The sequence below is a fragment of the Lygodium microphyllum genome, chromosome 13, assembly GCF_053477565.2.
Source record: "Lygodium microphyllum isolate KBCC chromosome 13, Lygodium_microphyllum_v1.1.10, whole genome shotgun sequence".
Lineage (NCBI taxonomy): Eukaryota > Viridiplantae > Streptophyta > Polypodiopsida > Schizaeales > Lygodiaceae > Lygodium > Lygodium microphyllum.
In genome coordinates, this window is record NC_141147.1 from 42,808,527 (window position 1) to 42,822,065 (window position 13,539).

General features: G+C 44.5%; 1 protein-coding gene across 3 annotated transcripts in view; it reads left to right on the top strand.

The window, feature by feature from the left end:
* Nucleotides 1–13,539, top strand: part of LOC148026558 (Metallo-hydrolase/oxidoreductase superfamily protein) — a 99,029-nt gene that overhangs the window by 44,078 nt on the left and 41,412 nt on the right. For all 3 annotated transcript variants that reach the window (XM_087690997.1, XM_087690996.1, XM_087690998.1), the window contains one exon: nt 11,094–11,149. In XM_087690997.1, the coding sequence (XP_087547123.1) occupies nt 11,094–11,149 (56 nt within the window). The remainder of the gene's footprint in view (nt 1–11,093; nt 11,150–13,539) is intronic.

Genomic DNA, 13,539 nt, shown 5'->3' on the forward strand with positions numbered 1-13,539 from the left:
CTCGCGATGAAATTGTGAACAACATTTTCTCTCATTTCCTAGTCATCTCTTAAGTTATATCAACATTTTCCTAGTTTGAGCCATCAGAGAAAGAGATTTTAGTTAATTTGTATTGTAAACCCTAATGTACAACAGAAATTAGGGTTTGATAGGCACCTCGGGATACATGCTTGGAATTGAGGGCCTAGGATTTGAATTCTAGTAGTTGAAATTGAGGAATTCAAGGAGATTGAAAAGGCCAATCAGCCAATATTAGATTTGGGGCTGTATTTGTCTCTCATTGAGCAGGGCAAAGGCCAATCCCCAAGCAAACCAAGGGGCAAATTGGTTTGGAGGCTTGCTAGTTAGTTTTGATAGCATGAGGCACTTGGATCAGCAAAGGAGATTAGAGAAAATCAATTGTACTTCTTCCCAATTGGCGAAACCATTGATGGCTTTGTTTTAGCAGGTGTGGGAAACGAGGATTATGCCTTCCTCATGGAAAGGAGGACTTATTAAATTGCTTCCAAAGGTTCCTTCGCCGTCTATGTTGAAACATTGGCGCCCAATTTCTTTAATGGGTTCTATGTACAAAATCTTTTCTAAAGTAATGGCGAATCGGCTCCACAAGCATCTCCCTGCCATCGTGCATCCTCTTCAGTATGGTTTCATTAAGGGCCGAAACATTCTGCACAATGTATTAAATGCGCAACTGGCGATTGATTATGCAAGGCATTCTAATTAGGAGGTCGTACTGATTCAATTGGACCTGGAAAAGGCTTTCGACTATCTGGAGTAGTCTTTTGTTGCAGAGCTTATGTCTGCTATGGGCTTTGGTGATCGGATGTCTGGAGACTGATCTACATCATCAGTGCAGCGGCGTCTTCGCGAGTCATGTTGAATGGAGGCGTTACCGAGCCATTTTGCCCTTGTCTGCTCTGTTAGACAGGGATGCCCATTGAGCCCTCTTTTCTTTGCCCTTGCGACTCATCCAGTTCTTTTGATGTTATCTCATATGGCAGCTTCCACTCAGTTGGTTGGATTGTCGCTTCCTTCTGGACAACATTTCATTACTCAATCCTTGGCTGATGATAGTTTTATGATTCTGCGGGCGGATAACTTTCGCAAAGCATTGGATGTTTGGGCTCTCTTTGGTCAGGCTTCCGGCCTTCGCATCAATGTGTTGAAATCAGCCATTCTCAGCTGCACGGAGTCGGATTTGCAGTCATTGAACTGGCAGGGTATCGTTGTGCCTCGTGGCTCCATTGTCAGGCATCTTGGCTACCCCTTGGGCGTTGATGTTCCCCCAAAGCAGCTTCTACAGTGGACTTCTCAGAAACTGGCGGCTAAGTTTCTGTATTGGAAGTCTCAGGCTTGGCCATTCCATGTTCGCCTCAAAGTAGCCCAGACAATTATGTTGCCGATGCTCACATATTTCTTGCCCTTGCTGCCCTGGACTACTACTACTCTGAATGCTCTGACTCAGTTTATTCGTTTTATGTTATGGAAGAAAGATTCCTTGCATGCAGGCATTTCCTGGATTTCTTGGTCGCATGCGTGCACCCCCAAACGCATGGGTGGCGGAGCTATATTTTGGATGCCCAAACTCACATGCTGGCCCTCCGTTGGTCTCTTTTCCGCGCCATGTGCTCAGATCATCATCCGTGGGTCGTTATAGCCCATTATTTCCTTGAGGAGCATGGGCTTCGGCATGGCAATACCCAAATCCAAAGTTCGTGGTGGCATGTTCTTAATGCTGATTCCCGATTCTCTTATTCCTCTTCATCACTGCTTGCCCATTTGGTATGTTCCTGGAAATTGGTCCTCCGGAAGGCTCAGTGGCATCCGGTGGAGGATCGCTTAGATGCTAATTCTTTTTAACTGGAATTGTTGGCAGTCTCACGGTTACTTTCATGGGAAGGTAAACAAGAGCTTTGACCACAATTCAACCGTATGGCACGTTTGGGCTTAGCTTCAGTCGCGGATGCCACCCTTGCCAGTCGCAATGTGTTAATATCATTTCGTATAGCCAGGAGGATCTTTAGGATCCCGCGTGGATACAGGCATTTATGGGAACAACTTTTGATGGTGCTCCAGAGCAGACAACCCTTTCCTGCCTTTGCTTCGGATCGTCCTTGGCAGGATTGGGACTTTGAAGGCCGGCTGAGTTTAGGCAAAGCTTCCGCTAACCAGGTCTATCATCTTCTGATTAAAGATCATCACTGGCTGGTCACTAAAGCTAATGCTCTATGGGGATTGCGTGAATCCCGGTCATGGTGGAGGGCAACTGTGATGGAAGGGTGGCTGAACAAGACACCCTTCAAATATAAGGTCTTTCTTTGGAGGGTGATGATTGGGGGTCTTCCGCTTGCTTCGGCTCTTTCCAAGCGACGAATATCCAATGGCAACTGTTTCTTTTGCACCACCAGTGTCGAATCTGCCCGTCACCGATTTATTTCTTGCCCTATCGCTAAGAAAATATGGTCGTTTTTGTGAGCCGTTTGGAGAGCGGTGGTTGGTTTCTCGCTAAGGCCCTTTGATTGGGTCTTTGTGCAGCCCAAATACCCAACACCGGCACAGCCACATATGAAGCTCGTGTTTCACTTTCTTCGATATTGGGGCTGTTGGCATAATTGGACCATTTGGAATGCTTTTCTTTTTGATTCCGCCTGTAATGTTCAGTGGCATATTGCTAGGCTTAAGGGTCTCTTGTATTGGCAGATAGATCTTCTTTAGCATTCTGACTTACTTTCTCGGGAGGACTTGCGTCCCTGGCATATGGCAATTTCCTCTACATCTTTGCCATGACCTTGTAACTCTTAGAACTAGAACCGTTTCACATGATGGCTTAGTGCCATCATGTATCTTGTAATCAAGTAAACTTGTACTTTTTTCGTAATTAATACAATTACCTTTTACGAAAAAAAAAAAGAGAGAGTTCTTGTTGGAAACACATCATGAGGAGTTGGAGTAGCCATCGAGAGCTAAGTTTCAGCCATTACCAACATGTGTTTGTAGAATTGGAGCAGCTAATAGTTGCACGAGATCCTAGGCAACTAGGTGACAGCCCTAGGCTGAATGCATCAGCAGATTTTGGGTCTCCAGGTGCAGGCGACAATATTTATTGCTGTTGGGATGTGGTAGCAGCTGCATTTGACCGATTTTTAGTCATTTCTCATGACAAAACTCTAAATTTTCTCTCTCCTCAGCATTCTCTCTCATTCCCTAGCCATCTCATAGCCTTGCTTCGAAGATCTTAGCATTTGGACACTTGGAGGTTGAGGAATTTTAGTTTCCTATGCTATAAACCCTAATTTACATCAGAAATTAGGGTTTATTAGTTGCCTCAGGAAGTGTATGAGACATTTAAGACTCCAAGACGTGAATTATTCAAGGATAAAGGTGATTTTTAGCTGAAATCAAGTGGACTAGAGAGCCATCAAATTTGGGGTATTTCCACTCTTCTTCAAGTGGGTGAAGGCCAATTGATTGCTTGAATCAAGGGGCAAATCAGATTAATGGTTACTTTGAACAGCAAGGAAAGTTTGGATTGTGAAGGGGGGTTGGAAGAATCCCATTGTAAATTAAGTTCTACTTCAATAAACCTAAAGAAGTATGGAAAGGGGCGTTAGTTTTGGGGCCAACAAAGTGTCCATTGTCCAAAGATTAGTAGGTAAATTTGTATTTTTAAGTTTTGCAATGGGGGTTTCCATCGAGTGGCCTCAATCTTTAAGTCAAAGAAGTTATCTACTCCGGCTGTAACTTGTTAGCTGATTTCTGAGTTTCATAAGAAAAAGGTCGGTAAGTATAAGGTTACTTGCAATGAGGATCGTTCGAAGGGCCATTGTTTCGCTTGCCATTCGACAAGTTATTTTTACAGTGATCGTGAATGTTCCCAGAGCAAAAAGACGAGGTCTACTTCCAAGAGTTAGATAAATACTCTTGAGACTCCGGGAATTTCTTTTGAAATTTTATTCAAAGAATGTGTTGTTAATGCTAGCGATAGGAATGTTAGTCCCATTAATAAAACTGTTTTTGGCTTGCATGATCTTTTAAAGGTTATAGGGCGAACAAATGGTCAAGACGTCAGAATTTTATTTGACAATGATTCTACTTATAATTTTATTTTTTCTTGCTTGACATATGTTAGATGGGAGAGGATCGAGGTGCAGCTGAAGTGCAATAGACAGTGTGAGAGTGAGAGACAGAGTTGAGCACGATACCCAATGCAATAGTACTGAATAGAGAGTTGTTAGCTGAAAGTACAAATGATAACCCTTATACCTTAGGGTTATAAGGGGCTGTTCACACCCGAACACTTACTTACCTTAGGGTTATAAGGGGCTGTTCACACCCGAACACAGTAAGTGCCCGTAAGTGTGCACCACAAGCACATACAAAATAGTACACATAATCTGGGGGAAAAAACCTCTCCTACCGAGAGTAAAAAGTGCCCCAGTGTCCTAGTGATCACCCGCACACTCCCATATGAGCGTAGGCGTAAGTAAGGCGTGTGAGATACCCAACAAACCCCCCTGGAGTGAAGAGTGATCAAGTGTACAAGGATCATCCGCCACCAAAGGGCGTCAAATTCAAAGCATCGCGAAATGCTTCAAATTTGTCTCGTGGAAGAGCTTTGGTGAAGATGTCTGCCACATTGCTGGTGGTAGGACAGTAGACAAGGTTGATATCACTTGCATGTAGCCTCTCTCTGACAAAGTGGTAGTGAATCTCTATGTGTTTCGTGCGAGCATGAAACACAGGGTTCCGTGCCACTGCAATGGCACTCTGACTGTCAGTATATAAAGGAGTAGGCTCCATAACAGATACATCCAAATCAGCAAGTAAGCGTCTAAGCCATACGCACTCAACTGCAGTAGTGAAGGCTGCCTTGTACTCAGCTTCACATGACGACGTGGCAACAGTGGATTGTTTCTTGCTAAGCCAAGAAATGCATGACGAGCCAAGAAAGAAACAATTGCCACTAGTGGAGTGACGAGTATCAAAATCACCAGCCCAATCAGAGTCACTGTAAGCATGTAACTGCAGTGGTGCCTCCTTGGCATAAAGCAATCCAAGAGATCTAGTACCCTGCAAGTAACGAAACACACGCTTCACAGCTTGCCAATGCGACATACGAGGCTGATGCATGTACCTGCTCAAAAGTGAAACGGCAAACTGTATGTCTGGCCGAGTGTGGCATAGATAGATGAGACATCCCACTGCTGGAGCATAAGTATGGATATCAAACAAATCACTGTCATCATGTAATGGCAGTTTCAGCCCAGGTGCCATGGGTGTACAAACTGGCTTGCAATCCTGTAAGCCAAACTTCTCTAGAAGTTGCCCAATGTACCGTGACTGACATAATCCAATGCCTCTAGCATTATGTACAAACTGGATGCCCAAGTAGTAGTGCAAAATGCCCAAGTCAGACATGTCAAAAGTTTGCTGTAAATTATTTTTGAATGCTGAAATCTGATCAGCATGTGTTCCAGTGAGCAAAAGGTCGTCTACATATAGACACAAAATCAGCATGGATCCCCCCTCTTTATGTACATAAAGGGTAGACTCAGATGGGCTGTTTACAAACCCCTGACTAAGCAAGAAAGCATCTATCTTTGCGTACCAAGCTCGTGGAGCTTGTTTCAAACCATATAGAGCTTTTTTCAGCTTGCATACTAAATTTTCTGAGCCTTCAACTGCAAAACCAATGGGCTGCTGTACATACACTTCTTCCTGAAGTTCCCCATGTAAGAATGCAGTCTTTATATCCAGCTGATGCACTTTCCAACCAAAATGTGCAGCCAAGGCAATCATAGACCGAATGGTCGTCATACGGGAGGTAGGAGCAAAGGTCTCCTCATAGTCAATGCCCTTTTTCTGTGCGTAGCCTTTAGCTACCAGCCGTGCCTTGTACTTATCTATGGATCCATCTGCATTCCTTTTCAATTTGTAGACCCATTTCGTACCAATGGCACGCTTGCCAACTGGCAAAGACACCAAATCCCAAGTATGATTCTTATGAATAGAATCCAATTCAGCTTGCATGGCTGCCATCCAATGCACACTATGTCGTGCATCCTCAAAACATTCAGGCTCCTCATTATCATGAGTACATGCTGCCATAACAAACTCCATGGAATGTGCTGAATCATGCAGTCGAGTTTGCCTTCGAGTACGACCAGCCAAGGGTGTTTCCAAATGACTATCTCTCATAGTCTGCGTGTACCATTTAGGCACCTGTCTTGCTTCTTGACTGTGTACAAGTTCCTGCTGAATTTCAGTTTCAGCAATGTGCTGATTTACTGCATGTGCCATAGGAGCAGCTGGCTGAACATTAGGTTCATTTGCTGAAGTACCAGCTGAATCACCAAATGTGATGGGCAGCAGCCCTTCAAAGACATCACGGGCAGCCTGATATGTATCAAAACCAGCCAAGGATAATTCTGATTTTTCATCAAATACAACATCCCTGTTGACAAAAACCTTCTTGGTCACGGGATCATAGAGTCTGTAGCCTTTGCTTTCGCTGCTATATCCCATAAAGATGCATTTTACAGCCTTGTTGTCCAACTTTTTTCGAAGTACCTGTGGAATATGGGCATATGCAAGACACCCAAAAGTACGGAAGTGGCCAACAGAAGGTTTGCGGCTGTGCCAAGCCTCAAAAGGTGTGACGGTTTTCAAGGCCTTGGTAGGGCATTTGTTCAAAATGTGGCAAGCGCACATGACGGCTTCCATCCAAAAACTATGAGGCAAACTCTTTGCCTTCAGCATACATCTGGCCATCTCCATGAGTGACCGATTTTTCCTCTCTGCTACCCCATTCTGCTATGGAGTATATGCAGTAGTGTACTGATGGATAATGCCCTTCTGCTGCAAATAAGAATTCAGCATAGAGGACATGTATTCCCCTCCTCGGTCCGAACGGAGAGTCTTAATCTTGCAACCAGACTGAGTTTCCACAAGTGCACTGAAAGCCAAAAATGCATCATACACTTCTGACTTCTTTTTCAAGCAGTAGACCCAGCAAAAACGTGTAAAGTCATCAATAAATGTTACAAAATAGTAACAACCACCCAATGACTGTGTCTGCATGGGCCCACAAACATCCGAATGCACAAGCTGCAATCTGGCTGTTGCTCTAAAAGCAACATCACGGGGAAAAGAGAAACGATGCATTTTCCCCAAAATGCAACCCTCGCATAAATGCGCAGGAGGTCTCTCCAAGAGAGGTAATCCATCCAACATCTGAGTACGCTGTAATAGCATCAAGCTGCCATAGTTTACATGCCCCAAACGAGCATGCCATAACTCTGCCTCTAACATAGCAGGAGTAAGAGTGGATGTCAAATATGCAGACTGATCTACCGAAAGAGCATCCAACTCATATAACCCATGACACAGAGAACCTGTCAAGACCAATGTCATGTGTTCCTTGTCACGGACCATGCAACGGTCATCATCAAAGGTGACCTGCAAACCACAACGTGCCATAGAAGAAATGGAAAGCAGATTCTTCTTAATGCCAGGCACATACAAAGCATCCTGTAGGCGGAGAATAGAGCCATCAATGGCTGTAAGCTGAATCTCCCCAATACCACGAACAGGGTATGATGCATTATTAGCACACTGAACAGACTTCCCAACGGGAGGTGCACCAAGAGAAGCAAACAAATCTCTACGAGATGTGATATGCCGTGAAGCACCACTGTCAAAGAACCAAGTGTCGGCATCCTCTGTAGAGCTAAATGCTCTATCAGCCCAAGAGACATCATAACTGCAAGTGTAAAAACAATAGTCCCTGTCTGCAACCAAGGACGCGGACTCACTAGCAGTGGAAGGAGCTGGAGAAATAGACATTCCTGACTCCTTCTTCTTCTCTTTGGCGATGCGCTTCTTGCACTCAGTGATATAGTGGCCAGGCTTCTTGCAGTAATGGCATTTTCCTTTCTTGGCTTGCGTGCTCCCCTGTTTCTGACTTGTCTGCGAAGTGCTACTACTACCAGAACTCTGCGAAGCATTTTTCCCTTGGCTGTTTTTACCCTTCTGCCTTGACATAAAAGCCTGCTCAGAGGCTATACCATCCACACCACTGTTCCGTCTAGTTTGTTCCTCCTCTAGAAGCAAACTGACAAGCTGAATGAAAGTGATGGGCTCTTTCGAAATTCTCATAGTGAGGTTCAAGGCAGTATGAAAAGCCAAGTAAGAGGGAGGCAGTGAATTCAATGTCGTAGAAATCAGCTGCGCATCTGAGTAGTACTCATCCACATTCATGAGTTGCTCCCGCAAGTCCTGAATTTTGTTGAGATGATCCTGCATAGAATCACCCTCATTCATCTTTAGAGTCTCTAGCTCTTTCTTCAAGAAAGAGATGCGAGTCTCATTCTTTCCTGCAAACATCTGCTCCAATGTCAACCAAGCTTCTCGTGAAGAAGCTGCTGAACGAATATGAGGAATGATGGTCCGCTGAACTGCCAATGCAATCAGCGACAAAGCCTGTGCATCCCGTGTATCCCAAGCTTTCTGAGCTGCAGTTCTTGGGGGAAGTGGCTGAGCGGGCTGAGGTGGAGGGGGCTGAGGTTGCCCTCTTGCACGTCCTCCTGGAGGAGGAGTAGCGGGAGCCACAACTCCTGGTCGTGCTTCCTCTCCACTGACATAATCCCACAAATTTTTGGCCACTAATACATTCTTCATCATGAAAGACCAAAGGGAATAATTGTTCCCATCCAATCGGTCTTCCTTGGACACATAGGTGAATACATCTCCTCCCTGATTTGCCATTATTTCCCAAAAGGCAATAGAGCAATGTCAATGCAGTATGGGCTGGAAATCTGCAAATTTCCAGAAATTGCAGCAAACACAAGTCTGCAATTAATGTGCAAAGGGTACTCTGTCAAAAAAACTGTCACTGATGCACGCTTCCCAAGGTGCAATTAGTGCTCAGCAGCACTAAAACATCAAAAGCCCCAAAATTTTCTGCCCAAAATTTCTGTCACAAATGTCTGCTACAAAAGCCCCAAAATGTGCATTCAATGTGTCACAGACAGACACAGCACGTTTCCCAATGCTGAAAACTGAACCTGCTGTTCAGCACGTTTCCCAATGCTGAACCTGAACCTGTTGCACGAACTCCAGTGTAAAAGAAAAGTGCAGAATGTTACCTCTGCGTGTTGACGACGGGCACGATTCCCGAGGTAATGACTGCTGGGTACAGTCGGACTGACGCACAGGTACAGGCGTGCAGGTCCAGTGACATGCGCAGGCAGGACTGGGCGCGCGCTGGGCAGAGGAGGCGGCACCCAGGACTGATACGTGCTGGGCAGATGGCGCGCTGTGCAGGACAGATGGCACGCTGTGCAGGGCGCATGCAGGTACAGGTGGCTGGGCAGACACAGGGCAGAGGACACGCTGGGCAGAGGTGGCAGCACGCAGGTACAGGTGGCGCGCTGGGCAGGGCGGTGCTGCGCGCTGATTGTTGGAGCTGCACGCTGGGCAGAGGAGTCGTCTGTTGCTGCGCGCTGACGGACTGACAGGCGCAGGCAGGACTGGGCAGGAACAGGCGGCTGGGGCAGAACTGGCGGGGGCTGGCTGAACTGGCGTGGGCTGCAGACTGTAGACTGAAGACTGCTCTGAGCTGAGCTCTGATACCAAATGTCAGATGGGAGAGGATCGAGGTGCAGCTGAAGTGCAGTAGACAGTGTGAGAGTGAGAGACAGAGTTGAGCACGATACCCAATGCAATAGTACTGAATAGAGAGTTGTTAGCTGAAAGTACAAATGATAACCCTTATACCTTAGGGTTATAAGGGGCTGTTCACACCCGAACACTTACTTACCTTAGGGTTATAAGGGGCTGTTCACACCCGAACACAGTAAGTGCCCGTAAGTGTGCACCACAAGCACATACAAAATAGTACACATAATCTGGGGGAAAAAACCTCTCCTACCGAGAGTAAAAAGTGCCCCAGTGTCCTAGTGATCACCCGCACACTCCCATATGAGCATAGGCGTAAGTAAGGCGTGTGAGATACCCAACAACATAGAGACAGTGACTCCACACAGTACTCCTTGAGTGAAATTATTGTGTCCGTGTTTGGGTCGTAGGCAATTGTGCACCATTTCAAATTGAGAATGTTTAGGGGAGCCCTTCTTTTCTGATAATAGACCATCATTCGAGCAAGATCCCGACTCTAGATTACTTGTAGGCATAGTGGAGTTAGGGAGATTTTCATAGATGGAAGTTGATTGCTAGTACCAGCGCTTGGTGATTTGGATTGTGAGGTGTAGCCATCTTATTGACCTTTAGGATGCTTCCTTTATAGAGACTCTAGGATTTGGATAGAGATCATTGATACTCTCCACAGGAGATGGGAGAGACTACGGGGTGGTTTTAAGTGGATGAGTAGGAGGATATATCCTTTTATACAGACATAAGACTCGGACACCTTTCACCTAGCCCTGCATATGGTGTGGCACTGTAGCCCACCAGATGGTTCATGAAAACATTGTACTTATGATGTAAGTCAGTTGCTCTTTACAGGAACTTCTTTTTACTTTGTATTTTTACCTGAGGGGGTTTTGTCTTCGAGGCGTCATTGACAGATTTTTCTTTTCTCTAGAAAAGGATGGGTGCTGTGTTTGTAGCTTGTGTTTGTGTTATTGTGACATTTTTTGGTTAATTCTTGCTTTAATGACTATCCCCTTTGGACATTGATGAATTAAAGAAGAGTGGTTTCACCCAGAATAGATGTGTATGTGCTCTAAAGCTGGTCACATCTCTATTTTACTGTCTTCTTGTACTTGAGTTTTCCTTTCTTTTTCCAACTTGATACTATCAGGTGAAAGTTATTACGTTGCCTTCTGGTTTTGAAGAATGGTAATTCTTTTGGTTGGTTTCAGTTTTTGAGCAGGAATATATTTCCCGAATGTATGCACTTACAAGTAGTTCGATACCATTAGGGAACTTCACTCTATCATAAACAGTTTCTCCTTTTAATGACTGATGCACTATCAGATATTCATGAAATTGAGTTCGCTGTTGCACTTGCCCCTGAGGTTGGATTATGTAAATATGTACTGCTCTGTACTTAATCTTTTGTCTAATCTCAGGATAAGAGAGCTAGATGCTGTACTTCTCACACATTCTCATGCAGATGCAATAGGCGGTAAGGACAGCCTCATTTTGAAAATAACTTGAAAATAAATCATCATCAAAGTTTTACCGGGCATAATCACACGTTACATCATGACATTTCTTGTTCAAAAGCAACTTCACAATTTTGCCCTAGATGTGTTTGGTTTTAAATGCATATTGTTCGCCTAACCCTTTTGCAACTTACATTGGTCTAATCCCCTTGGACCATACTTACCAATAGAATATTCATCCTGTATAAAGTAGCCATTTGTTGCTTTGACAGTTGTTGGATCAATGAACTTAAGGTTTGTTTTATCTGGTTGGCCCTCCATCATAAGTAGCAAAATAGTTAGTTTTCATATCTTTTTTTAAATAGGGACAGATTTCAAAACTTTGTTCATTGATAGAATATGAACTGATTGTAAAATGTTTGCTCATTGATGATTGTAAGAATAGCAGGATACATAACTAGAGTTAAGAGAGCTAGTCATTTGTTTTCTTAAAGTGCTGTCTTGTAATCAGCTGTCTTTTCCTGCGATGGTTAACTCTAGCATTTGTTTAATTAGATATTTATGGCTATAGGCATTCTTATGGAAATGAGAAGTTACACATATTCTAGTGGCATGTCTTGCTGCATAAAAGACTCTCCATTAGTGTACTTTTCATGTTTGCAGTTCAGACATGGTGCAAGCACAAGGGACTATTAATGGGTTCCTACTTCTTGATACTATAGATCATGGACTTTATCATCCACTTCCCTTGCTTTCTCTCTCACATGTTAGTACAAAATGGAGCCACCCATGTGTCCATGCTATTTGTAACACCAATTCATAAGGAAGACCTTGTTTCTGGTGCCCTCTCTGAGCTTGGTCTTTACGTTTCTTTGGAGGAGCTTACCACACAACTGTTAGCATTCTTACATGTCTGTTTCAACTTTCCACTACTTGCTTACAAATAGGTACCATAGAGTGTCAAGTGTTCAGAGCTTGCCAACACAGAGGTAGCTTTTGGGTTCGCAGACTGACAGGGACATGCTAGTCATATTCCTGTCGTTTATAGAATGGAAGAAATGCATGTAGAACCAAGGTTGAGCATGGCTCATACCTACTTTTCTTGGGACAAGATTGTAAGGTGGCTGGGAGGCTCTTCCATATTATTTCCAATTGACACCTAGTCACCTCACTTGACATGTTGACAGATGACACACATGCTACTTTACTCTGCTGCATCCCCATTGGGCCACTCTACCCCCATCCACTTGAACCGTGACTCCTACACCTCTTTGTTTAAAATGTAAGATGGTGAGAGTTATTGTAATAGGATGCAAAATAGAATGCAGAAGATGTAAAGGCCATAATGGGTCACTAACTCTTATTGTGGGAAGGATGCATTGGCTTTACTAGCTATTTCTTCATAGGATATAGAAGAGAAGGCACAACATCTTGATGGGTATAACTGAGCACTTCTCTAGACTCTTATACAAGGGATGTGTTTCCTTCCACTACTAACTCATATGTTCAACATGACCTTATGAGTGCTTCCCTCTGAGTTGTTCCTAAACTGCTGATTTACCAATCCTTGAAGTAGGAGATTCTATGAAGATCATTAACTAAAAGAGCAGCTTGGTTGGTTCTTTGATGGATATACGGGCCTACCTTTCAGCAGCGAGTTAATAGTCCAGCAAAGGAGCAATAACTGATCATTAGGGAAGGCAGCCTTTCAGAGGGACTATTCTACTCTAGGTGACATTGAGAAGCTGGCCAGAGGAGCAATGGCACTGATTATCAAGGCTATCATTGAGGAGGAGAGAAAGCTTAGGTCATTGCTGTGTTGTGGATTTTCAAAAGAGGCCCTTCAAATGGTCCTAAGGGCCAACTTGGTGAGGAGGTTTCAACATAGAAACAGGGGATGTCCATTCTCGTCCCCATGTAAGAGCTTGAGATGTGTGGTTCTGTCCAAGTGGGGACAGGGTGTGTCCCTAGGGGTGGTTCTTCTCGTAACAGCTGCTCCTTTGAGGTTGATGCCTGAGGAAACTGTTGATATGGAGGCTCTACAAATGATTTTCATGGTAAGGATGCCTCTTCCTTGGCAATGATGGGGCTTTTTGAGGGACCTAGGATTTTTTGGGGAGGGGACTATTTAGTGTGGATGTTTTTTCCAAAAGGCCCAGGTGGGGGGAGAAAGTGCAAGCTGCTGGCCAGGGTAGGCCTGACAAAAGAGCTCGGACAAGTCAAGTCATCGTTGATTGTGAGCAAGGAAGAGCAGCCCCCTGGGAGGTGGGGGACCTGTGAGCCTTTCAGCAGGGGGTGGGTTGGCTGTACTAATGCGGTGCTGCTGGTGACTTGAGTAGAAAATAAATCAAAACTCCAGGAAACTGTGCTTCAACAGTAGCTTGCTTTAGAAGTTCTAGAGTTTCTCGAA